The sequence below is a fragment of the Vidua chalybeata genome, chromosome 9 (genome assembly GCF_026979565.1).
Source record: "Vidua chalybeata isolate OUT-0048 chromosome 9, bVidCha1 merged haplotype, whole genome shotgun sequence".
In the NCBI taxonomy this organism is placed as follows: domain Eukaryota; kingdom Metazoa; phylum Chordata; class Aves; order Passeriformes; family Viduidae; genus Vidua; species Vidua chalybeata.
This window is the reverse complement of record NC_071538.1, coordinates 19,376,471-19,402,949: the sequence shown is the minus strand read 5'-3', so window position 1 is coordinate 19,402,949 and position 26,479 is coordinate 19,376,471. Positions and strand designations below refer to the sequence as shown.

The window sequence follows — 26,479 nt, the reverse complement described above, 5'->3', positions numbered from 1 at the left end:
GCCCGGCCGCAGCGGATTGGCGGGGCCGTGGCGTCAGCCCAGGGCCCGGATCGGCCGGGTGAGCGGCGCCGGCGGCCGCCCCGCCCTGGCCCCACACTGCCCTGGCCCCGCTCCGCCTCGGCCGCCTTCCTGCACAGCTCCGCCCCGGCCCCGCTCCGCCCCGGCCACCTCCCTCCCCAGCCCCGCTCCGCCCCGCCCCAGCCCCAGCCCGCCCCATGCTGGCGTGAGGGTACGGTGGGCAGGGCTGGCCGTGGTACCCCGGCAGAATTTTCATGCCGGCTAGCCCCGAGCGTTATCGGCGACCCCAAGGCTGCTGCTGCTTCGGGGCCGGGCCAGCCTGCCCGCCAGGCCTGGGCGAAGGAGACTCTGGGAGCCGGCCGCGGCCTTTGCCGTGTCGCTGGCAAGGCGGGCGGGCGGCGCAGGCTGAGTCCCTCGGGCGGGCGGAGGTGACCCCCCGGGCCCGCCTGGCCCCAAGCGTGGGAATCCCGCCGCTCGCAGGCCTGTCCCGGGGGCTGGACCCCTCCGACCCGGCTCTGGGAGGACAAGTCTCGCCCCCGCTCCCTTTCCTTGTGTCCTGAGTTTAGTAAGTCAAACCTTGTCTTCACGAGAAACAGTTTTCGGATAAACTGTCAAAATGTAAGCTGAGAATGAATTTTTAAGTCGTTCAGAAAGAGAGTGTTTATTAAAAGATGTTTGGATAAACACCTACTGAAATGCAACTAGGCATTAGCACCAAAACATCACAAGGAGAGGTTTTGAAAACCTTGAGTACAGTAGCAAAACTCAGTAGCAGTAATCAAGCAAATCAGGAGAAAATAGTCTCTACATTTAGTAATTCCCATTATTTTAACATCTCTCATCATGATGATTGAATGTTCTAGAAGAAAAGAAAGGACCTTCGAGATGGCCAGGAGTAAGAAAACATTTACATTGCGGCATCATTGGCAGCAACTTAATATACCCAGCTTGAAAGTTATCCTGGTTGTTCGGTTAAGTAATTTATTACATAATCCAAATAGTAAGTAATGTGTGGCTGAATTTGATAAAGTCAGAGGAAATCCTATGGCATTGTGACAAGAGGTGAATTCCAGAGGAGGGAAATAACTAACAATCAAAGCAATCTTGCTTACATGCTGGTCAGATTCCAGGAATTAAAACCAAAACAAAACCCAGGCTGTGTAAAGTTCCTATTGTACCAGGAATTGTATTATTCCAGGATAAAAGTATCCTGCTAAGAACAGGGCCTGAAAGCTATTGTGTGTATGTGTTTTCTTTTATTGAATCATTTTACCTTTTTCAGCTTGTATTGCCTTGCTTATACATGGGTATAAATGTTTGCATATAAAAGCTATATGACAAGTTTGTTTCCATTTCCTAAAATTAATGTTGCTGGCATATAGAAGTTCCAGGATTCTCTCTTTCAAGGCCCAGTACTATATGACCTGATGAAAGCTGATTACAGTCATGTAAGTGCTGGTTACAATTCATTGTGATATCAATTTAGCGTATGTTAAAAGACATCAACATCAAAAATTTTAAATTTGGATCTACAGATGCAATTATTTCACTTCATAACTTCCATTGGCACTAAGTTTCAGCAGTTCACATTGATGGATTTCTACAAAAAAGAGATGCCCAAAGCAGTGGTGCCTGAGCTTGTAGCAGAAGCACCAGCTCAGCTGCAATGTACCCCAGTAATGCCCTGGCTGTTGGTATTTTCAGACTGGAATGAACAGCCATCAAGTTGGTCTAACTCTTCCCAAATCAGCACACTACTAGTTCTTCACTGAAGCTTGCAGCCTCGCCTGCCAGAGAGGAAAGTGCTGCTTTCTGTTGCGTTGTCTGATGTCCTTGGTATTGCTTTTCCTTCAGAAAATGCCTGGCTGGAAGAGGAACAAAACTCCCATCCTTTAAGCCCCCATAGGTTAGACTGATCTTGTAGGTTTTGGAAAACCTACTTTTAGTTGCTGCTTTCCTGAGGTGCCCCAAACAGAGTGGTACTACTTCTTAGGAAAATGTCTTAAGTAGCAAGTATTTCCACCACTAGCAGATGGGTTGTTTGGCACTGGATCTGGTGTTTCAGTTCTCACTTTTAACATCCTTCCCCTTTTTATGAATGTTAAGCACTCAGAATGTGAGAGGGAAAAAATAAATCTTCAGCTAGTGATTACTACACTTATTCAAGAGGAAGATCTGTTATACTGCATGATTATATATTTCATATAAAACTCTAGTTCAGATATTTTTTCCCATTTTGTATTTAATGTATAAATAAATTCATTTAATGGATCACAACCTGGAACTCCATGCTTTTGAAACTCCACAGTATTGTACTATTATTAAAACACTACTGTGTTTCTCCCTTTCTTGTAATTCTCTTTCTTTTCATGTTGTAGGCCTATTACATACTGTTCAGGACAAACTCTGGAAAAATTTTTGGCATCCTAGAAGGTGTTAACAGCCTTATTTTGGAGATTGCTGTTGTCATTTTGAGAAATTACCACATGCAGGCCATCTGCCCTGTTCTTACTGGAAGCTTCAATACCTGGTTCTAGTAGGAAATCAGGTCCCTCTCTACAGGTGCTCTTCAGACCCAAAAGCACTGTCAGGGATTTGGGTTTGGGATAAACTGATATATCTGGCTCAGGTAAGGAAAGCCATACCTTAGCACACAAGCTTAGTTACAAGCCAGATACTGACACAGGGAGTGCTGAAGGTGAATTCAAAGCGTGCACAGTGTGTAGAGATATACACCAATGCATTCTGAGAAAATCAGTTGCAAGGCCTGAGGAGCTGTGCTGGAGGAACAATATCAAACAGTAGCTCCCAAGTGTGGGGTAGACAGCAGGGAAGGTCACTTGTAAAAGTGCTGGGGCCATAAGATTGTCAGGCTGAAGAATTGTCTCAGGCTGAAAAAGAAATTAAAACCTGCCATGTGCACAATCTCTGAGAATTAAGAGGTGGGTGACCAGTGTACCAGAAGGTATGGTGAACAACGTAACTTTGCCCACTGTCTGATCTTCAGCCTTTCATGTAACATACCCCAAAAGAAGAAATAACCTTTCACAGCATTTTACTGCTGGATATAAATGGACCCTGAAACATCCCTTCCTATGAGTAGAAATAGAATTCATACAGAAAACCCAAACCAAGCAACCAACTAAGCAACCAAAATTATGTTAATATAAAGGCTTATAGTATAATTAAAATATTTTGATGTAAAGAATAATAACTTATAACTGAAATTATTCTCAGATGACTTCCAGTACTGCTGACAGTATGGGAAGGTAGTGTTTACACCAAAGACTTTGGAGTCAAAGATTTGAAAAATAAAATCCCAGAAATGCCTTTATAAGTCAGTTTATATCCTGTGAAAACACTGTAAATGAAATGAACACACTCTCATAGCACATCTAATCCCAGTAATGTAGTGGCCGTGTTGGAATTCATACCTATTTAATTCTGTAATACACTGAGGGTCATGTCTTGTGTCACTGTGTGTATATACACCACTTCTCTTCCCACTCATGATTATGTAACTGAAACATATATTTACATAATACATTTTTATTAATACTTAACATATTTATGTAATCATTGGGAAATTAAAAGGTCTGACAAAGTCACAACTGGCACCAGCCACAACCTTGCAGAACTCCAGCTAATACTTTGAAGAATAGTAGCAATCCTGGAACCAGATTTTCCAGATAAATGTGTGTAAATTTGATTTACCATTTATTGATGTATTGAAAAGACACATAAAAATAAAAGGAGCAGACTCTCTATTTAATAATCAAAACTTGTTTTACTAAAATAGGTAAGGGCATTTGTTTGTGTGTGAGTCTATAGATTCTTTGTCAACATTAACAACTGTAAACTTAGCTTGATAATAACCAGGCAAAGATTATAAAATCAGTAATGCCAGCTGCCTGGCCTGTGTACAATCAGGCTTTCATGAAAAATGTGGGGACTGGATTTGACAGAGCCAGAAAGCAGCTGTTCTCAACAGCACACTTCCGCTCAGAAGCTGCAGCGATCTGAGGCAGAATTAATGCTCCTTTTCACATTAGTGCACCCTTGCAGTGGTCCTTGTGGCAGCTGTTGCTCTGCTTCCCCTAAACACTCGAACTGGAGTTGTACTAGGATTGCATGAAGCAACTGGCAAAACATTCAGTAGCCAAAAGTCCTGATATTTCAGGGAACTGGACTAGGTATAGCATATGTTGTTTTCATAGTCTTTGTCCTTTCCTGGAGCAGGAAGGATAATAATTTAGTCCCACCCCAGCTGTCTATCTTAGAAGAAGTTGGTTATCTTATACTTGGAGGAAATGGCCCCTATGGAAATAGAAATAAAATTTTCAGGCTTCTTCCTTTTACTATGTAATGATAGTTTTATAACTGGAGGTATATTTGCAGCTTTACCACTTTCCCAATAGTGACTGTGAGAAAGTTGTTTCATCACATGGTACTACAGTTTCTCCACATGTGGCATAGGAATAATTAAACTTACCTCCTTAATGGAACATCATGAAGTCCATCTAGGAAGCTGGAAGCTGAAATTATTTTAAGAGCATTGGGAAGACCATATTAAGAACACAGTTTTATGGTTTGACATAAATTACCACATATTTTCTTGCTAGCTTGAGCTGGCATATGGCAGTTGTGTTGGCAACTGGGACTGCAGCCCAGATAGCTTTTGAACATACATATATATATATATATATATATATATATACATGTGTATACACATACATATATATATATACATATAAACATAATAATGGAATTCAAAAGCCTTACCCTGTCATTTCACTCCTGCTTGTCAGAAAGCATGACAGAGCAATTTTTTTTCTGTCTTTTGCAGAGGTGTTTGGGGAAGTGCTCGATCCTGCATTACTTGAACTGACTTCTTCAGAGCTTTTACTATGGATAGAGCTCAGTGAACATGAGCTGCTAATTAAAACAAATCTTCCTCTTGCTACTACAGTAAGTCAGCCTTAATTAATAAATTCAACCTCCAACTATTCATATTTGATTGTACTTTTAAATATGCATTAATATCAAGGTCACAGCATCTCAAAAAGAGATGCTGTGACAGATTTTTTGGAACATTTGGAAAAACTGGAAATGTAGTTGAAGCCCACTAGGTGTCAGTGCCTCCGTACAGTAGAATACTGCAGCTCTGCTTGCTAGGCAGATAGGACTGGGTGTCCCAGAGTAGCGAGTACTTTTTTCTCCAAAGGAGTCTTTCTACTCAAAAATGTGACAGCTATTCTGGCTTTGATATGAACTGAAACTACAACATTGATTATTGCTTGGGAAAGTGAAATTTTAGATCTGAACACACAGTACTCTGTCTCTGCTGGATGTCCACTTCTATGTGAGGCAGCGAGTGTCTAAGGATTGCTGGAGAAATCAAATCTGGTCAGCACTGCACCAAGCAGGGCATACAAGGATGGGGAAGGAACAGTGTATTAAAAGGGTCACAGCAAATCTGCAGCTTTTGCAATAGCAGACTATTGCCAAAATTAACCAAAGAACAAGGAAACACACTGAAGTAATGAATTTCTGTCACGGAAACGAAAGGTTCAATTATACCTTTAGAGCAGATGAAGTCATGAGCTGTGACAAACACCCAGCAGTGTTCCTGTGGTATCTAAAGAAGCTTCTCTCAAGCACATCTCTTTTAATAAGGCCTGTAATTATGTCATTGTGGAGCTGTGTGTCCTATTTCCTTTAATTATTTTCTACTCTGTGGATTGTTCCACTATCATTAAAATGTGGTTTTGAGGACTGAAAGTTGTAATTCATTGTTTGTTTAGGAGGTACAGAGTGCAATGCTAATTATCATGCTAATTAGCCCTCACTGCTGGATAATGCTTGTGGTATTCTATAAACTATGACCAGATTTTTAGAAAATTGTAAAAACTTATTGCTTTCTTCTTAAAATAAGCCAATCTTATAGCAAGTCCTGGGCAGCTAAAATTAAGGATTTTGTGTGAGGTACTGGCTATGGGGTACCAAAGCCACAGCTCATAACAGTGGTGCTGAAGCAAAGGTCTGTCAGAGATGGTGAATTCTCAGTTCTAGGCTGTGGGTCCTATAGAGAACAAAGCCTTTGGTCCTTTGCACATGCAAAGATAAAATCTCCTTTGGAATTCAGGTACAATTGGGCACTCACTCCAGAATGGATAATGAAGTGATTTCATGTCTACGTGAATTTAAAAGGTTGAAATTTAGCATTTAATTTTTATTACCAAGCACACATGGCTAGGTGATATTTTCCAAAGGAAATATGAAGTGAGTAGCTGCTTTCTGAAATTCCATTGCCAGCAATAGAAGAAAATATACATTGGCATGTTTACAAAGGATGCCAAAGGACATGTTTGATTTTTATTTTGATTATTTCTGTCAAGCTTATTTTAACATAAGTTGCTGATACTGCTATTACTTAGAATATTAAAAAGTAACATTTCTATCAGAATGATTTTTTAAACAAAATGTACAAATTATAATTATGTATGAGTATGTGTGTCTATGTTCATATCTGCCTTTGCACCTCTACAAATGATCGTGTTTGTATCACATGATCACTCAGTTTTGCACAATTTATGATTTGAAAGTGATCTTTCCATAAGTCTGTGGCAGTGTCTCTGATATTTTATGAATTGCCACCTCATCTGAATATGGTTATTTGAAAATATGTGGCTTCTCTACAGTGTTTGACAATGTATTGCCGAAACAGCATCACATAAGGTCAGGTTACTTCGTGTTTAACCTCAGTAAAAAAGAGTTAAAATTAATGGAAACACCCAGAAAGCAATCATCTGGAGGATCTAAAGCTCCCCAGAGGTCTACAGGTCCCTCGTCCATCTGGGTCTGACGGAAACCTCCTGGGTGCTCCTGGCACGTCCCGGCCGAGTAAGGGGCACAGCCGCCTCTTGAGCCGCCTTGGCATCCCCCTCGTTCTCCCGGGCCCGCGGGCGGGGGCAGTGGGTACTCGCGGGGAGCCTCGGGCAAGGCCGGCCCGGGCTCCCCCCGCCGCGAGAGGGGCCGGCACGGCACCGGCACCGGCAGCGGCAGAGACACCGGCAACTGCAACGGCACCGGCACCGGCAGCGGCAGAGACACCGGCAACTGCAACGGCACCGGCATCGGCAGCGGCAGAGACACCGGCAGAGACACCGGCAACTGCAACGGCACCGGCACCGGCAGCGGCAGAGACACCGGCAACTGCAACGGCACCGGCACCGGCAGCGGCAGAGACACCGGCAACTGCAACGGCACCGGCACCGGCAGCGGCAGAGACACCGGCAGAGACACCGGCAACTGCAACGGCACCGGCACCGGCAGCGGCAGAGACACCGGCAGAGACACCGGCAACTGCAACGGCACCGGCACCGGCAGCGGCAGAGACACCGGCAACTGCAACGGCACCGGCACCGGCAGCGGCAACCGCAACGGCGGCGGCGCCGGCAGCGCCAGCGGCGCGTTGCTTCGGCAACGGCTCCCGGCGGCGAGGAGCGGCGGGCGCAGGTGCGGCCCCGCGGGAGGAACGCGGAGCGGCACTGCCCCGCTGGAGCGGCGCTGAGGGGCCAGCGCTCCGCAGGACAGGTGCTGAGGGGACACTGCCCCGTAGGACCGGTGCTGGGGGGGCGGCTCGCGGGACACCCACGGGCGGGAGCCGCCGGCAGCGGGCGCGGGGTTCTTTGGTGAGGTGAGAGCCCGAGTGGGCCCGGGGCGAGGGCTGGCGTTGAGTGACCTGTGCCCCGAGCCTGCCCCTCTGTGCTGGGGAGCGTGGAAGTGGGAAATAGCAGTTGTGAGCTTTACTTTGTCCTTCGAGTGCATTCACTTTTCTGCTGCGGAAGGATTTGCTTTCTGCGCACCGTGTTTGTGAATTCAGTGCTGAGCAATTGCAAATTGTGAATTCTTGTGGAAGATTTCAGGTGCATTAGCTGTGTTACATCTCTGCTGTGACCGGGGTTTACTTGGTCCAGTCCAGTAGTCCCACTGTAGTGGGAACAACCTGGCCATGCCAGTAATGTTTCAGTTACTGATTCATGGAACTCCAATATATGTTAACATATATTGTCTTGTTATACAGCATTAAATCAAAATGTCATCATCATCAAAAGCATCCTTGTCTTTACCTGTACATGACTGTACTGCTCCTTCCTTGGACTTTGATCTTCAGGAAAAGTTTATTCTTCTTCTCATTGTTGAGGCAAGTTCATTCTGTTCTTGTTAGGCTTGATATTTTAAATTGTATTTGTTTTGTTAACAAGGTTAAAAGTATACTTTCTAATAATAGATGTGAAGTAGGTGATATTTCAAAAAATGGCTAAGTGACAGTGCTGGACATGGCAACAGTATACTGAAACTATGGCAAAATTCTTTGTCCTTTTCTGCTTGCATTAATTGGCTATGATAAATGAAGCATGATGTTTAATCTCCCAAGGTGCTGTTTTCACTGGAAGTAATTAAATTCAAGAACTATGTTTTGCTTATATCCAGGAAAAAGCTACAGAGAGTTGCACTGTATTACACAAGGTGAGGTCTGCCAGGAAATTTAATCCTGTAATGAAAAAAGACATACACATATACATATATAAAATAAAAAAACTTAGATGTTTGATTGTACTTATTTGCCTTAAGACAACGATTGGAAACAAAGCAGTCTGCATTCCAATTCTGTGAGGAAGTGATTATTTAAGATGAGAACTTCCCAGATTTGTTACTCATTTTCTTAATTGTATGAAGGGCAATATGGATATAAGGACTGAAACTCTTAGTCTGACATATCCTTTTGATGGAGATGCACCTTGCACAGGCTGAGCATGGGAGAAATGGGTCCTGGTGGGTGGAAAAGGCAACACAATCCATGTCTGAAAAAATAATGAGTAGTCAGTGGAGCACTGAATGGAGCAACTTTGTGCTTGGTGAAGGCATCAATCATTCTGGAGTGCTAGGGCAGAGGCAGGAGAGAGGTGTTTAGAGAAAGGGTGAGGGTGATGACAGGTTGCTGGTGCCTGATAAGGAAGTGGGGGGAATGGAAGTTTTAGGTCTGATATGGCTCTGGACTTGCTATGGCATGGGCAGCATCATTTTCATGAGCAGCCAAGCCTGGTGAGAAGCTTTTCCAAGTTGGGAAAAGAGGAAAGCTGTTGCTGCCTCCAAATTGGAAGTCTCCTGTGAAAAACAGCAACACTGGAATCTGAGCAGGTCTTGGCCTTCACCTTCACTGGAGGTAGTCTGCCTTTGCCTTGTGGATTAGGTGTGTTCTGTGAGCAAACTGTTTGAGGGTACATCCTGTGATATGACAGGCTTTTATCCTTGTTGAAAGTCCTAAATGATTCTTTGATCTTTAAACTTTCTCTTAAAGGATTCTCTGGAGGAGTTGACCTGTTTTATGTTGATATCCTTGAATTAGCAATATCAATGACCTGACTGTGAGTGAAACTAAATGTTACATAATTATGAATGCTATTTCAGGGAAAAACACATGTGCCACCCGGAGAAACAGGAAAACTGTGTTCACTGATTCAGCCAGATAAAAAGGATTGTCACAGAACTACAAAAGCCATCCAAGATGGGAAGTATTTTACTGATCTGAGCAAAGAATCTGACAGTCTAGAGCACCAAGTAAGAAAACATGTAAGGCATAAACATAGAATCAATGGAAATGTACATTTCTTACACTAGTCTGAAAGAAACATGTAGTCATATAATCTTCTTTATTAGACACATTGTGGGAAGATTTTTTTTTTTTGTTATGTCCTGTTTGTGGGTTTATCTTCTCATTAGTGAAACTAAAATGTTTTGGATTTACAGTCTGAAAGCCACACAAGTCTACTTTTTAAAAATAGGAAGTTATGCACGCACACACACAATAGGATATTTTAAAATAGATGTTTAGTTGACATTATCGTGGGCACATAAATTCTACAAAGAGTTAACCCAAATTGATTTTTGTGATCTTCCACCTTATGCTTTCCGGCTCAGTCTTCAAATTCTCCTAACTAACTAAGACTCCTGAAAGGCTTTAGCATTTAACAGTAGTCTTTGAAATATTGTGAATTCTACAAATGCTTTTATCCTTTAACTACATGCTTAAATAACACTTATCTATTTAGAGGGTAAGTGTAAGTGTAAGTAAGGGTATTAAGAGCCCTTATAGATAAAATAAAGAAATAAATAGATATATGGAATAACCCTGGTTCGTTTCTTCAGGTACAAAGTTCCATGCACAAAATAAATTGAATCTTTAGGTTTTAACCACCAAGTAGCTTGTGAATATGTGAGCTTTTCTAGTCATATTTACCAGGTTTAAAACTGTAGCAAACTATATGTAACCAATTTAAAACCATTGAAAAATACAAAATCAGTTATAATCAGAAGAAATGTTTAATATTTCCTGTGTTGCAGTTAAACAGTAAAAACATTGACACTTGGACGCAGGAGCTAAGTGAAAGTGAAATTCAGAATACTGTAAGTAAATTAAAATTTGATTCTCTCTGTTCTATGCTGAATATCTGAAACTGGCTAGCTTAGAGTCATATAAGTTCCAGTAAGAGTGGCAAAGTGGGAGTATTTGTGATTTACCATCACAAAATGGAATCTTAGTTTTACATCTGAAATGTTCATCACTGTGCATTTCTGATGATTTGTTGCATACAGACATTAAAATAATTTCTTTTTTGTTTTTTTTTTCCCATGAAGAATCTCAGGAAAAAAATACTTGAAAGGGAGAAACAGATTAAAGAACTTTCATCCATGCTCCAGTGTGAAAAAGTGAGTGACCAGTTCCATTAGAATGAATATTTTCTTCCAACATACTGGATTCCCAATTAAAAATATATAAATTTTGAGTAAAACAATATCTCTTGCAGTCTATACTGATAATATAATACTTATCTACCTTATTACTTCTTACTTAGAATGAGCCAAAGGAATCAAATTGAAAGAAATTTCATAGAATCATCTGACCTGAGTGCTGGTGACATAAGTTTCCTCTTCCCTAATGATTTACACTTCCCCCAGAATTGGAGTTTGAATTAAATGTATCCATAGTTCTAATAGGAGATGGTGGTCTTTGGAATTTAATGAAGGGCAGTTCAGGTCTCATTAGTCAGAGCACAGCTCATCAGTGTGGCTTAGTGTTAGTCATCCTGCTAGCTGCATGCCTTTCCTTAACCTGGATGTCTGACTTCATGCTTCCAGGCCTTATTCCTGCTACTAAAACTCAGATTAAATATTATATGTAAAATTATGCGTAAATTGTTTCAAGTTGGTGATTTCTGTTGAACATTAATACAGTTAGTAGCAAGTTGCTTGTGAATATACTTGTAGAGCATGTTTTATCTTTTCCAGGTTTTGAGGACATTCAAATGTCAGTTAGAAACTATGGCATAGTAGAAAAAATACAGGGAGCATCATACAACATAGTCCAATAAATTTGTGTTTATCTTTCCTAGATCAAGATACAGAAAGGGGATCACCTGTCAAGATCAGTAAAGGAAGTACAAGCTCACCTGCAGAGTCAGATTGAAAGAAAAGAAGCAGAAAATGATGAATTAAAAGTGAAAATACAGGTCAAAATATTTTTACTCATGTTTCATTTTATTGGGAAAAAAAAAAAAAAAACAACAAAGCCTTGCTGTGACCTGTTTTGAAATTAAATTATTTGTAGAAGAAAAATCCCAAACAGTTAAAATCATAAGTGTTTATGTTTTGCAAGAGCTGCCTGAACACACTATTTGAATTGCAAGGTTGTTTCTTGTTTATTTTTTCTTCTTTTCTCAACTTATGCACACTTGTACAGTTCTGGTGGAGCAAAGTGAAACATGCATAGATGTGTTTGCACTCACTTAACTGCGCTGTCTAGAAGAAAGTCTCCATATGGTCAAGAGATAAGCGAGCCCTTACAGGTGATTTCCTGTTCTAGGAGAACAGTGACAGCCACACCCCGGTTCTTCTTATTGTCTGTGAAGAATCGAGAAGTCTCTTAATACTGACTGAAAGTGAAACACTTAAGACTAATCCCTAATCTCACTTTGTTTAAAGTAGGTTAAATTACTTCCATTTTCTTTTCTAAAAAGCACAAGTTTAATTTGGGTGTTTGAATCAGTTACTGGCTTTAGAAAAAGGCAAGGAGGAGGTCATGTGTGAAAGGCTGGAGCTGTATGTGGCCTCAAAATACAGTATATGAAACTTGTCAAGAGCACAGGCATGAGTGAGAAAATATTGGCTAAAAACAATGTATTTCTAATTTCTAATTTTTACTTGCATACATCCCCTGCTACTTGAATCATTTGAGATTGTTACCCAACCTATATCAAGGCAATTTCAAATCACATGTCTATGTCTGCATAAATGCCTCATGTTTTCTTCTAAATAAAAATTGATTTCTTGTTCTACCTAGTACAATTATAGAATTATAGAACAACATTTTCATTAGATAAAATAATGATATGCAGCTGTATTGTCATTCAATCTCTATTTAAAAGTTTTGTTCACTTTCAGAAATTGCTGAAGTCGTTTGCTAGCTTAAATCCTGGAGATGATTTTGTTAATAGCTGGACAAAAGCTTGCAAAAGCTTAGCATTACCACTATGAAATTAGTTCTCAATTCGAATTTACCTCAGCCACTCATGCCCGAAGCATTTATTCTTAGTGTGATTCTGACCTCCTGTGGTTATAATGGGGCATAGCAGTGTTTACTTATACTGACAGTTAAAGAAATCCACACATAGACTGAAATTTTCTGTTTGCAGTGTTTATTGAAGGTGTTTATCCACCACCTCAAGTCACATCTTTGTTTATTAGGTGCCCTGTAAGCATTTATATAGGAAAATAACTTTTTAAATATTTGGGTCTTTTTTGTAATTTCCTTTTTTTTTTTTTTTTTGAAGTAGTACTTCTGCTTTTTGGTGAATCCCAATACCTGAGACCATCTTTCACTTGGAAAACCACATACATTTTGCTTTAATTCTGTAAAAGTTTTGGGGCCATTAGCAGGACCTGTACTGAGAGATAGCCACTCATGCATAATATGCATATTTTATAGCAATTGTCAATGAGTATCTTGAATAAGGTTGGCACATTCACAGATTCAGTAGTTAGCTAGTAGTACATAATGTAGTGTCAGACCTAGGCTAAAAGGAAAGAAACAAATGCATTAATAATTCCTACAATTAGGATGTTTATCACTGAACTGAGAAAGTTGACACTGCTGGCTTACCTGCATTGCTAGAGTTTGGTGGAAGAATAGTAAGAGATATGAACAGGATTTACACTCATCTTTATGAAATTAATTGTCTATTGGTAGCTTGGTCATTTTTGGTAAGTGGATCTGAGATTCTCCTTGAAACAGTCTGGTATTGTTCTTAATGCATATCATCATGTAGTGTTTTAATGTCTGTAGTTGTTTTCCATTCATATTTATGTGGTATATAGATGAAAAAAACAAAAGGCGTGAAGTTAGAGAGATCAGCTTCCTGCATGGAATGGGATCAGTCTTTATCAGAGTTATTCAGAAATAACAACAGCAATAGAAAAGATAATATAATGGCCATCATAGAGCCCAGTTCCCATCTTGGCTGCTTTGTACATGTTTCATATTATTAAATGCATTAAAATGCATTTTTGCTTCATTGTATATAAAAAATACTTTCTTCACTAAACAAATGTGTGCCATTAATAAAGTAGGGCCATTTTATGCACAGAAAAAAAAAATCAGAGATCTTGCAAGAAAATAGTATATTGTCATCTAATCACAGACCATATTATAATACATACACTAAAGAAAAACTTCAACCTTTCCTGGCTTCCTGACTTTAAAAAACCACAAATCCAAGATATTAACTTTCATAATAAAATTTCATATACAGTCACACAACCTATCTCCAGACCCAGTAGTGTGCGTGTCACTAAATTCAGAGCACATATTCTAATACATCAGTGCATATCACTGGTAGCATCATTAAGGTGATACTCTTTGCAGAAATAGTCTGATGAAACCATTTTATTTTCCTCCTCATAAATGGCTTTAACATCTATACCATGGCTTCTGCGTGGAAATTCTGCATTCATTTGCAAGAGCATACAGACGTGGTTAGATTGCTCTTTTCCCCTACTCCTGCCTGCTCCTGCACCTTTCAGCCTCTTTTCATCTTTGTAATGACTTTCTCTCTGTATTTTTCTTGTTGACTGTTGTACTTAGCTAGCTCCTTCTATCAACCACAAGATCTGAGATACCAAGATTATATGGAAACAGATGTTATAAATGTAACAGCTTTTCCTAATTATTTTTTAGCACAAAATTATCTGTAAGGCTTGGAATTTGAAGAGTTGATTTTAATTATGCTGCAGACTCTAGAAAATAAAATAGCAGAGTGGAAACATCAAATTGGTGAATACAAGGGCCAGAAGTTAGCCTTAAAGGAAACAAGTGAGCAAAAGAAGATAGCTCTGGAAAAAGCAATAAGGTTCCAGAAACAAAGAGCTCAATGCTTAGAAGAAGCTGTGAAAGATGTAACCTCTAAAATAAAAGAACATGTGAGTGACTATGCTGTGAGCAATGTTGTGTTGTATTGTTTGAAATTGAACAACTGAGACTTTTAGAAAATAGAAAAATTTGTTTGATTATGCTGTGCTTGTATGTCTTTTGTTTTGTTGCTCATTTGTTAAGGAAAAGGTTGCTATAGGTGTCCTGAAAGCCATTACTATTAACTGCTTTTGTTTTGTTAAAATTTAGTGGTTGTCTTAAGTCAAGAGGTTGAACATTTTAAGCTGTAGGAAGTAAGAGGAGTGTCATCAGTTTATGGTTAAACCTCTCCTGGTCTTCCTGTTAATCCTCTATGGATAAGCACTGACTAACTCAGAAATACAGTGTACTGAGAATCCGACTGAGGTTTGAAGTGTTAGTTTTCTTTATTCATTAATATGTGATGTCTCATGTGGTCACTTAGCTTTTAGTTTCTAAGCTGCTTTCTTTGAACCTTTTCAAAATTCAAGCATAAAACTTCTTTAATCCAAGTTGTTCCTTGGAATCTTGCTTTGCCTATCAATAGTTTGTAATTGTTTAAAAAGGCCAGGTGCATCAGAACTGTGCTTATTGCCCTATTTGGATTTCCTAAGAAGAGTATGTTTTCATACTCTTAGACATGTTGTAATCATTTTGGATATATCAGTATTAAAGGTATGTTTTTCCATGTAGTGTACCAGGAGATGATTAATAATAGTTTTTGTATTCTTGGATCCTCGTGAGAAGACAGTAGTGAGTCTTTAACTAAAATTAGCAGTACAGAGGGACAGCAACTACCTCCTGAACTTCTGACTTTTTGTAGTCACACTTGTTTTCTTCCTCATTGAAATCTTGGTAGATATCATGTGTTGGATAATTATCCACATTCGTTTAAGGGATTTTACCTAATGTTTCATTTCTTACCTAGCTAGCGGTTTTTGTACTTAAAATATTTTGGCACAATTTTATTCATTTATTAATTGATATAATTTATATGTAGTTGAGATGTATTGAAGACAATTTTTTGGTAAGAAAAGATCGTCATCTTAAATCTTGAAATGTTGTATTCTACAGTTGATATACAGTACCAGTATATCTGGTACTATGTCTCTGCCTTGAATATAAGTCTGTTCTTAGACTTTGATTTTTAAAAAAATGTGGGTAATTTTGTTGATTTTATTTTGAGATGAGAGAAAATTTATATTGGTTTGTACAAGGGAGATCTAATAAAACCATCTTATATTAAATATCTGTATATCTAAAAACTTGTAGAATTAAATGGCATTCTTTAGTGGCATTCTTTTGTTACACAATTTATAATTTCTGCATTTTCTAGGAAGTCAAACTGCATGAGATACTGTCAGCCTCTGATGTCTGGAAAAAACAGCATGATAGAATAGTTGAAGAAAAGACAATGTTAGAAGTTCAAATTGAAGCTCTTGAGAAGTAAGTTGGACTGTTGGTCTTTTTTGTTTATTTATTTCTGTGGTCACAGGGTGTTGATAGTTAGTAGTGCAATACTCATTGTTGACAATGTCAATGAGTTTATTAATGTTTTAAAATTCTGAGCAGAATTTGGAATTTGGAAATTAGAATAAATTTAAGATTTTTACCCTCCTCGCTGTTGCATTTCACTTCTTTTGAAGCTTTATTCCCCTTTACCAGTAAGGAACATATTCCTTTTCCTGCATACTTCTGATCAGCCTGAACTTGCTGGCTGCTCCTATGAGGCCTCCACATAACCACCTATTTAATAACTGATTCAACAGCTTGAGTGTTAACCCTTATGTTTACAGAATAGAAGAAGGTTCTTTGTCTTCTAGGTCCTACTTCAGACTAGAGATGGCCAAATTATTTCAGTTCCACTAACGTCTCAATTCAGTAGAGGATAGAGAAGGGTTCCTCTCAGATGCCATTCAAACAGTTCATTCATGTAAGGAAGAGCAGAACAAAATTATCCAACCTTTTTCAAATTACACAGTCAAATCTTAATGTACATGAAGGATAAGTTATTTTTGGGCAGACAATGACAAATATACTTTTACCATTTCTGTTGTTAGAAATATGGACGATAATTTAAACCAGCAAAAGAAACTGTTAGATGCCTTTATTCTAGGTCCAAGGCAAAGTTTATTTCACAAAGAACTTGCTTCATGCTCAAGTATCTAACAGCTCACATTAAAATTACTTAAATATTTTGGTTTTGTCCCAGAAAATCTGGCATTTCTGAAAATACTTGCAGTAGATTTTAAAATTTTACCAGAAGGCAGGTAGATGACATCAGTCCAGAAATCTGTCTAGCCCACATTGGTCCAGTGTATATAGGAAGGCAGCTAAGAAAGAACAAATACTCATTTTGCCTCCAGCTGGTTTTTGCTGTTTTCATTTCAGCTGAAAATGCAAGTCTTTGCTTGAAATGTGCCATTCTTACAAGACTTGTTCTACTAAGCAGTGTGTGGCTGACTAAACAGCAAAACAAATTTTGTGAACTTTATTAACCAAAAAAAAGGCAAAAAATGAGGCATAGCATAATTTGCTGCTTTTAATAATGGAAAGTAACATTCCTAAAGTAGCTAAGGAGTGTTCTTAGTAGGACATTATGTGATATACCCTATAAATTCAATATAATTACATTTTGTACAGTGTACATATGCATAGTTCTCAAATGATACTTGGAAGTATCATTTGGTGTTCTATAATTGTGCTAAGACATCTTACTTGGAGTAGGAACTCTCCTCTTTCAGAGAGTTTATTTCAGAATATAAGTAGACAATCTTTTCTTTGGATGCATAAATACATTCCTCCTTTTATATATATATATACTATGAAGGAGAATGCGTTAAGGTTCAATTTAATTTTCATAGTGAGAGTTTTGGAAGCATTGTGTATTATAGAGAACTTGCCTGTCTAACAAGTCAGATCAGAGGCCTGATGGAAGACATGGAAAGAAGGGAGGAGTGGAAAAGAAACTCAGAAGAGGAAATTCTTGGAAAGCTTAACTCTGAAAAGGAAAAGATTTACCTTGAAAACAAAAAATTAAAGGTGAGATTATTAAATTGTTGAATGGCTCTACATTTCTCATACATTAATGTAGTAACCACATTCATTCTCTTTGACCTTCTGTTGAGAGACTCCAGACCTGCAGAATAAGGTTTGCCATCCATTAATAATAGTAAGAGCAAATGAAATCTGAAAATTTTCCAGTGGAAATTTATGGCAAAGCTAGGAACAGGGCTGTGTGATGATATATCTGCTTAATCAGGATGCTGTTTATCTTACTGTCAATAACTGCACAATTGCTTAAAATAGAAATTCTTTTATGTTTGTTAAACTCTCTTTCAAATTAAAAATCTGAGTTTACCTCAATTATTAATCTCAATTTTGAAAGAGTTTGCAGATTTTTATCATCTGATATAAGTGTTCTGATGAGCTGACAAATGAACTATAGACTATCATTTTTGTTTGACAACAAAAATAATTACATCAGTCTTCCTGGTGCCAGCAAGTCACTTGCTGGTAATATTATATTGTAGAATGCATTATTTTAGTAACACTCTTAACATTTTTATATTTTCTATTTTTGATCAAGGCTTCCCTTGCTATGTTGGAGGAAAGTACAGTGTCTGTTGAATATGAGTTGCTACATATGCAAGAAAAAGCAAAGCTGCAGGAAAACCTTGTAGAACAGCATAAAAATGAGGTGACTTACCATGTTTGAAATCCTCAAGTATGTTTTTTTAAAATTTGTAAGCCATTTTGAGGAAATGATAAAGGTTTTGTTTGCAATAAACCCATTTTGTTGTCATGGGGACTGTAATATTTTTGTAATATTGAGTTTGAAAGAAGAAAGTGCTACTACAGACCATATGGAAGAGTAGTCTCCACACAGCTACAAGTACACATGGTCTGTATTGAATTGTGTGATGCCTACTTGAACCTCATTGAAGAGTCTCAAGACAAAAGTTTCAGACGAGCTTGCTAAAAAGTGGGTTAGTGACCCAGTAAACTAGATATTCAAAAAGTTTGAGTCTGATGTTTTCAGTGGATATACTGATGTTATTTTACCTCTACTTGGCCGTATTTTATCTTCATGTTCTTAAGAGCGTATCAGTATTTAAGTAAGTTCAAGAAATCCAAGTTCATTCAAGAAATATATGTTAGGGTTAGGGTTATGAGTATAGGGTTATATCACAGAATCACATAGAATCACAGAATAATGAGGTTGGAAGAGACCTCTAAGATCATCAAGTCCAACCTATGCCCTAACACCTCAACTAGACTATAGCACCAAGTGCCATGTCCAGTCTTTTTTTAAACACATCCAGAGATGGTGATTCTACCACATCCCTGGGAAGACAATTCCAGTACTTTATTATTCTTTCGGTGAAAATTTTTTTCCTAATATCCAACCTGTACCTTCCCTGACATAGCTTGAGACTGTGTCCCCTTGTTCTGTCAGTTGCTGCCCGGTGGAAGAGACCGACCCCGACCTGTCTACAACCTCCCTTCAGGAAGTTGTAGAGAGCAATAAGGTCACCTCTAAGCCTCCTGTTCTCCAGGCTAAACAACCCCAGCTCCTTCAAACATTGCTCATAGGGCTTGTGTTCGAAGCTCCTCACCAGCCTTGTTGCCCTCCTCTGGACGTGCTCAAGCATCTCAGTGTCCTTCCTAAACTGGGGGGCCCAGAACTGGACACAGTTCTCAAGATGTGGTCTCACCAGCGCCGAGTACAGGGGAAGAATGCTCCTGCTGGTCACACAATTCCTAATGCAGGCCAGGATGCCATTGGCTTTTTTGGCCACCAAGGCACACTGCTGGCTCATATCCAACTGGCTGTCGACCAGCACCCCCAGGTCCCTTTCCGCCTGAACACTGTTCAGCCACAGTCCCCAGCCTGTAACGCTGTAGGGGATTTTTGTGGCCAAAATGTAGAACTCGGCACTTAGACTTATTGAACTTCTTGCTGTTGTCCAACAACATGCTGTTGGACTCTGCCCATCCATCCCACCTATCTAAGTCTCTCTGCAGAGCCCTCCTTCCTTCCAACAGATCAACACAAGCTCCCAGCTTAGTGTCATCTGCAAATTTACTAATGAAGGACTCGATGCCCTCATCCATGTCGTCTATATATGAGTTGTTTTATTTCAGTGGGTAAATCCACATAGAAATACCAGTGAAACAAATAAACCAAAGTTATAATGGGCTTTTTATCAATTCATTTTTTGTGTTTGGCTATATTCACACAGAAATTTTAGAACATTGATTCAAATATGTATCTATTTATGCTATAATGTAGACACAATTTCACTGACATTCTTTACTTACTTTTTTTTAATCATGACAAGAGAAAAGAAGGACATGATAAAAAATCTAGAGTAGAGCCAGAGAGCCTTGTCTTTGGAATGCATCATCATAAATAAAGTTGCTGCCAGCTTTAAGATGGTAGGTGCAGTTCCAGGTAACAGCCAGCCTTAAGCAGTGAGTGGAGTGTAATTCCCTAGCTCAGGGCTGTAGTGACTCCAGATGGGAAGTGTCAGTGACAGTTGCTATGTGGGGACAGAGGTGCTAGTCACGCTGGCTGCTTCTACAGCACAGCTGTAGCTCATTCTCCATTGTTGATAACACACTGCTGATATGACAGTGCTCTTTACCTGGTAACCCTTTTGTACTTACTGTGACAAGTAGGATAATGAAAATAAATAACTTCAAATAATGACAAACTTTGAGATATTATTTAGAAGTCAGAGGTTTTCCTTTATGCTTCATACTAATGATTCTATCTTTTCTATATTTAAATGAAGGACCTTGCATATGTATGTGAAAAATGTATGTTGTCCTAGGTACAAAAAAACCAAATTGCAGTGGAAGAATTGAAATCCAGATATAAAACAGTCTTAAATGAAAACAAAAAAATAACAGAAAACAAATACTTAGAAGCAGATAAGGTAAGTTTTGCAGTGGTAAAGAATGTTTACAAACAATTCTGTAGGACACAGATACTTTCTACATTTTTGTGATCTTGTTAGAAGTCACAAGGTACTATCTCTTGGTTTTAAATTTCTGAGCCTTTTACTGACTGCTATCTAAAGCTGGTGTTTTTTGGATACTACACAATTGCAAACAATTGAGCAATGATTCCTAGTGCAATTACTAAGTAGTTTGGCTACTATTTTAGAATTTCAGAATTCCTTTATCACTTTCAAAAGTGTGACTTTATTGTTGGTGATTTTGAAACGATCTTCTTGACAGAACAGTTGTGAAAGCTGTACATGGAAGCAAGCCTATTATAAGTCCTTTTCTTTTTAACACTTAAGATTGAGACTCCACACAGAGATGAGTTATACATTTTTCAGCAGATGGAGCTGAACACTGGAAGACAGCACATTCTTAAACATCAGAAATGAACTTGTATCTTTGTCAATATTTTATAAAATAGGTGATATGTAACTTGTATAGAATTTTAGCTCTATTACCTCCATGAAAATCCATTAAGTATTACAATTAATTTATGGTTTTATTTTACATTTACATTTTTCTCCTGTGATGCTACTATGTAGGTGAGGCACAAAATGGAGGCTGAGTTAAAGGAGTTAGAACATGTTTGGGACTCGCTGAAAGCAGCTGAGGAAAACCAGCAAAAGCTTCTGGCCTGGGAAAGGATCCGTGCACAGAAATACAAAACCCTCAGGGAGCAGGAGCTTCAGGTGGTTAGAACATGCTGATTTCTCAAGATAAATGAGAAAATTATGTGGAAAAAAGTCACTGGGGCATTTTTTACTATTGGCATGTGTGACAGTGGTGAGGTTTCCTTTGTTATTTTCTTCATAAATCAAAAACTTCTGTGGAAATTAGACAATGAAAATAAAACTGTTGCCAACTGTATTTATGTGAATTCATTATGTGGCAAGACTTGTAACTTTTAGAATGAGTATATTTTTGACCTATTTGAATACTTATGTCCTGAGATGTGTTGCAGAACTCTTCCCTGGAAATATATGCAAGTCTAGATATTTTTTGTATCTAGTAGAATAATTTAATTATACATTAGTTTTGTTTTTAATGACAGATTTATAAACCGTACAGTATTTAATCAGATAAATTATATTCTTGATGCTGTATAACATTTTAAAATGTTTTAGCTGAGCAAGTGCTTTTAAAATATGCTTTAATAGGATAATTGCAATATTTAGCTGTATTTAACACTAATGCTTGTATTTTCTCTAAAGCCTGAAAATGAATTTTCCTGGACTCTTTTTTTCTCTGACATCAATTTCTATGGCAGGGTAGGTTTGGGGTTTTTTTTGTTATTGTTTTCTGTCTTTATTTTAATGTGCTTTTAAGTTAGAAGAGCACAAATGACAAAGTTTTTTAAGTTAGTAGGTTGGGAAAAAGGCCTAATCATCCTTCTATGTCAGTAGGAAAACTACAGCTGAAGTACTGTGAGTCTCTGTCGTCCTATAGACTTTATAAGAAACATTGCTCTTGATTTTTGATTATTTCAGGAATGTTCATAAACTCTTAAATCTTAAAGTATTTAAGCAATAATTGATTTTGAGGTGCAAAATTTATACAGCATATAAAATGATGTATGTCATTTTAATCTAACTACGTGTTTACTTGAAAAAGTGCAGAAGAACCTCTTAAGTATAGCAAAATAATTGGGAATATAATCACTAGTCTGGTGGAACAGTAGTTAAATTTCAGCATTAAGTCTTGTTGATTGATGTACTTTACCCTTGACTCTATGACCAGAATTTAGGAAAATTAATTTTGGAGCAATTGCTCCCTCTGCAGAAAACCTCTCTGAGGTTCAGCTGGACTAATTTCTGCTACTACCAGTCTGCTGCTACCTGAACAGCCTGTAATTCTGATAAACACAATCAGGCAGATGAGCTCAAATTGCTGCATGAGACTGCCTGAGGTAGTCCAAAGCATGGTGGTGGTCACCCCTGTAAATGATGGCACCCACAGGCTGTTGATGTGCCTGTTTATTGCTAACATGCTGTTGATGGGTGGAAGAAGGAGCAATAATCTCATTGCTACTGAGATTTGAAAGAAAACATGTAGAAGTTTAGCACTCTGGGTGCTGGGCAGGAGAAGACTGTCTTCTTGCTTCCTTCAGCTTTTGCTGCTGATGTATCTCTTTTCATGAATTGATTGTCTTTTTTGATCTTCTCTTCTTTCTGAAATTCTTTGCCAGTGCTGCACTGTTCTCCTGTGATAACCATATGTATATGCAGTGTTATTTTTATGCTTCCTGTGACTGTAGTGTGAGGGAGCTTTTTCTGCTGGTCAGGTAGACCTGACCATCTCCTAATACACAAGGCTGCATGAGCAGCACATGGAGTTTTTCAGGACTTTGTTACATAGCAGGTTTTCAGCCTTAAAGTGTTCACACAAAATTTTAGTCCCAAACTTTAGCTGTATTTTACCAATTTAAGATAATGTTACAAGGTACCATAATACAAGATAACATTTACTTGATTATAATATAGCATTTGTCTGAATGAACATATCATTGATCTGAAATTACAGTTAAATTTTTAATGGGTTTTAATAAACAGGCTTACTTTACTCCAGTTAGATCCTGTATACAGGTCTCTTCAACTAGAAACAAATTGTCATTTTCACAGGATAACCATAGTGTAACTTCTATGGGCAATCTTTGCTTAGAGGAAGAGATCTGTAACATTCAGAAGAAATATGAAGATCTTCAAAGGTAACTTGAAGAATCTGATTAAAATTAATTCCTACACTTTTCTGCTATAGACAATTATAATGCACTGATCTGTTTTGTGTAAAGGCAATTAGGACAGATGGAATATCAGAATAAAGAACTTGCTCACCAGCTCACAAAAGAAGATGAGAGTCTTCGGAGTAGTAAATTGCAGCTTGAAGAGAAAATTGCAGAATATAATGCATTAACCAGACAACTTGAATCTGCTTTGGAAGAAGGGAGAAAAATGGTATTGGTGTTTTAATACATCTCTCAATCTTGTTTGCTACTTTTTATTTAAAAATAGCATTAAAAATGAGCTTGATAAAAAATTATGGGACAAGGCTATTTTGCATGTAGGGAGAAATACTAAACAGTTACTGTGATTTTCTGCATGTTTTAAATCTGGATGGAACAATTCAGTTTCTTTGTCACGTTTGGATACAATGGAAATAAATACCAAGATTCAATTTACCAACATTTTATTATAATTTTTTTTAATTGACAAATCAAAATTCTTTAACCAACTTATATTAAATCCCACACATATGGCAAAAAGTTTCTGTACAAAAGCTTAATCTTACCTTTTATTTTCTTTCTTATAAAAGCCCACAAGAACGTTTGTGTTGAAATCCTTCTCTTTTTAGAGGAAGAGTTTGCATTCATTCTGTATTAAGCAGAATTTTACAATTTGTAGAAATTATGCAAACAGTTAATCAAATTCAAGAGGAAATGTAGGAATTTAGATTGTAGTGAATTAAATTAGTTTAATCGGAAAAAATGTACGAAGTTGCAATTTCAGATTAAAAATGTTGAAAAAACCATGTGATTTTTTTCACTGCTGAGGATATTTCTTTGGTTTTGAGAAAACTAAAATTTTGGCTTAACTTGCAAATAAGCTAATAAGTGTTTCCCTCCCACTGTATTACATTTTTTTCCCAAATTGAAACAGCTTTCAAATTTAGCCAGAATATTTCTCAGGTTTGTTTAAGTCCTGGGCATGGGAAATAAGTTAAGTATTCAATTAGAGAATAAGAAATAGAGCTATTAATGTTAAGAGATAAGAAAATAATTTGATTTGGGCTTTAAGAGTAAATGTATATGTAATATATATATATATTTATAAATATGTTGTATCACATATAATTAATTCTATAATGTAATTTACAAATATATTGTATATATACATAACATATATATCCTTTCTCTCTCATTACTTTTATAGGTAGATGAAGAATGGGAAAAAATGTCATACAAAGAACAAGCCTTTCAGACAAAACTGCTACTTCTTGAAGCTGAAGTGAGAAAGAGGCAAGAAGAAAAAAACCAACTCCTCTGCTTATTTCACCATGTGAGTAAATAATGCTGTTTGTGATTTAAGAAATCACTTACCACATCACCATTTACAAAAACAAGTTCCTTTTACTGAAAACACACTGCTAATACAGTGATACACACTTTTCAGAACAGTAAATTAATTCAACTTGACAATATACTTTGTACATTTGACAGTTCCCATCAACCTAACAGATGTCCAGTCTAACTAAATCACTTGAATAATATTGTGTTTACAGCTCTTACTCAGTCAAGTTTTCCCAGCAAGACAAAAAACCAAAAGTATAAAGTTGTAATTTCCTTCAGATCAATCGTGTTCAGTAAGCATATCTACATTTGATTAGATGCATAACAATCCCATAATAATGTAGTGATAGCTTCTTTTTCTTTCCTGAGTTAATGACAGTATTCTGAATTTACAATTTTTATAAATTACTGTAGGCCTTTTTTTGATTTTAAGTCTATCCAAACATGTTCAGTTTGGTCCTGACTGAACATAAATAAAAGCTTCAATCTTTTGAAGCCTTTTTTAGCACCTTTGCTTTTGTGGAGCCTCTGAAAATTTTGCAGGTAAATAAAGCTATAAAAATTAGGTACTTTGTGTCTTAGATTATTATTTTGATTGATTGATATTTTTTTTCTAAGTTTCTATGCATTCTTCTTTTTTCATTAGAATGAAAAGCACTATGAAGTACGTTTGAAAGAGCTGGAGAACAGCCTACAGAAGTCAGTGATCAAGAACCAGATCATCCAGAATTATGTGCAGTTTTTGAAAGATGCATATGTAACAATGTTTGGCTGAATTCTTTAATCAATTTTATAGTAAAGAAACTTGTCAAGGTTGGGCTCCCAGCCTTGTTGGAGGCAAAGCCATTGAGGCCTTACATTATTTTGACAGATTAAATTTTATAATGTTAATTCTTCCCTAGGAAAACATCTGTTGTGGGTGGGAGAAACAGGTCAGCCATTGCTGTTATCTATTGGCTGGTCCCACGTGGGGAATGGAGCTGATGTTCCTGGTAGAAACCATTGTGTTATCCATGGCACAGCAGTGCAAAGGCCAAGTGCATGACAGCAGCAGCAGGTGTGCACGTGGGGGGTATGCACACCAAATTGGTCTGTGAATGTGCTGGGCTGTAAAATCTTACCTGAGTCCTTTTAGTCCATGGTAAATGTAGGTGATCACAGATTATCTTTCAATTCAGTGATATATAACCCATTAAAACAGGCAAAAATTGAAATCATTAGGTTTCTTCCCTTTTTTCCCCTGCAGTTTAGCCCCTGTGTAGCCCTACACTACATGGGAGAGTTGCCACCACAAGGCTGTCCCATCCAGCCATTTTCCTCTACATCTCATCATTATGCTTAGTAGTATCATAGTATTTTATAAATATGAATAGGAAATTTTTTTAGATACAGGTATAGTTTAAGCTCTGAATGTGCTGATATACCCTGGTGACAGAGCTACAGTGAGATATTTAAATATTAGTCTGAGCTCAAGAGCTGCTGTTCAACAAGATTGACTTGTGCCTCAAGTAAAGCACATATAAATATTCAGCTGATACAGGATTAATACAAGAAACAATTCTTGATCTAATTTCAGTTCTAAATTCTAATTAGTTTTGTAGATATATGCTATGATGTGTTTTTTAAAAATAGTACGTTCAGTTAAATATATGTGATTTACAATGTGTACTTAAATAATATATATTTTTTGACCAAAACCTTAAGTTTGTTTATGCATAGACAATACCCATTCTATTTCATTGTTAGTTATTAGTAATGTGTTGAATATGGATCTCTTTTTTTGCAAATGCTTGTCCATCTTAACAAATACTGACGTGTGCTAATGATCTGCTTCTGTGCACTTTTCAAAAATAAAATTGTCATTTATTCTATACGAC

The 26,479-nt window shown here is 37.8% G+C and overlaps 1 protein-coding gene across 10 annotated transcripts; it reads left to right on the top strand.

Moving 5' to 3' along the window:
* Positions 1 to 7,523: 7,523 nt before the first annotated feature.
* ODF2L (outer dense fiber of sperm tails 2 like) lies at positions 7,524 to 26,475 on the top strand. 10 transcript variants are annotated; one of them, XM_053951047.1, is made up of 17 exons: positions 7,524 to 7,614; positions 8,105 to 8,224; positions 9,493 to 9,642; positions 10,426 to 10,488; positions 10,720 to 10,791; positions 11,475 to 11,591; positions 14,371 to 14,556; positions 15,861 to 15,970; positions 17,389 to 17,566; positions 18,114 to 18,224; positions 20,365 to 20,469; positions 21,082 to 21,228; positions 21,751 to 21,807; positions 23,158 to 23,243; positions 23,328 to 23,490; positions 24,466 to 24,591; positions 25,249 to 26,475. In XM_053951047.1, the coding sequence occupies exons 2-17, from the start codon at positions 8,117 to 8,119 to the stop codon at positions 25,375 to 25,377; spliced, it is 1,908 nt and encodes a 635-aa protein (XP_053807022.1). In that variant the 5' UTR covers positions 7,524 to 7,614; positions 8,105 to 8,116; the 3' UTR covers positions 25,378 to 26,475. The 10 variants fall into 10 exon arrangements, with proteins under 10 accessions (XP_053807022.1, XP_053807024.1, XP_053807023.1 ...); XM_053951049.1 differs by having other exon boundaries at positions 9,493 to 9,654; positions 17,440 to 17,566; XM_053951048.1 differs by having other exon boundaries at positions 9,493 to 9,654; positions 17,419 to 17,566.
* Positions 26,476 to 26,479: the final 4 nt, after the last annotated feature.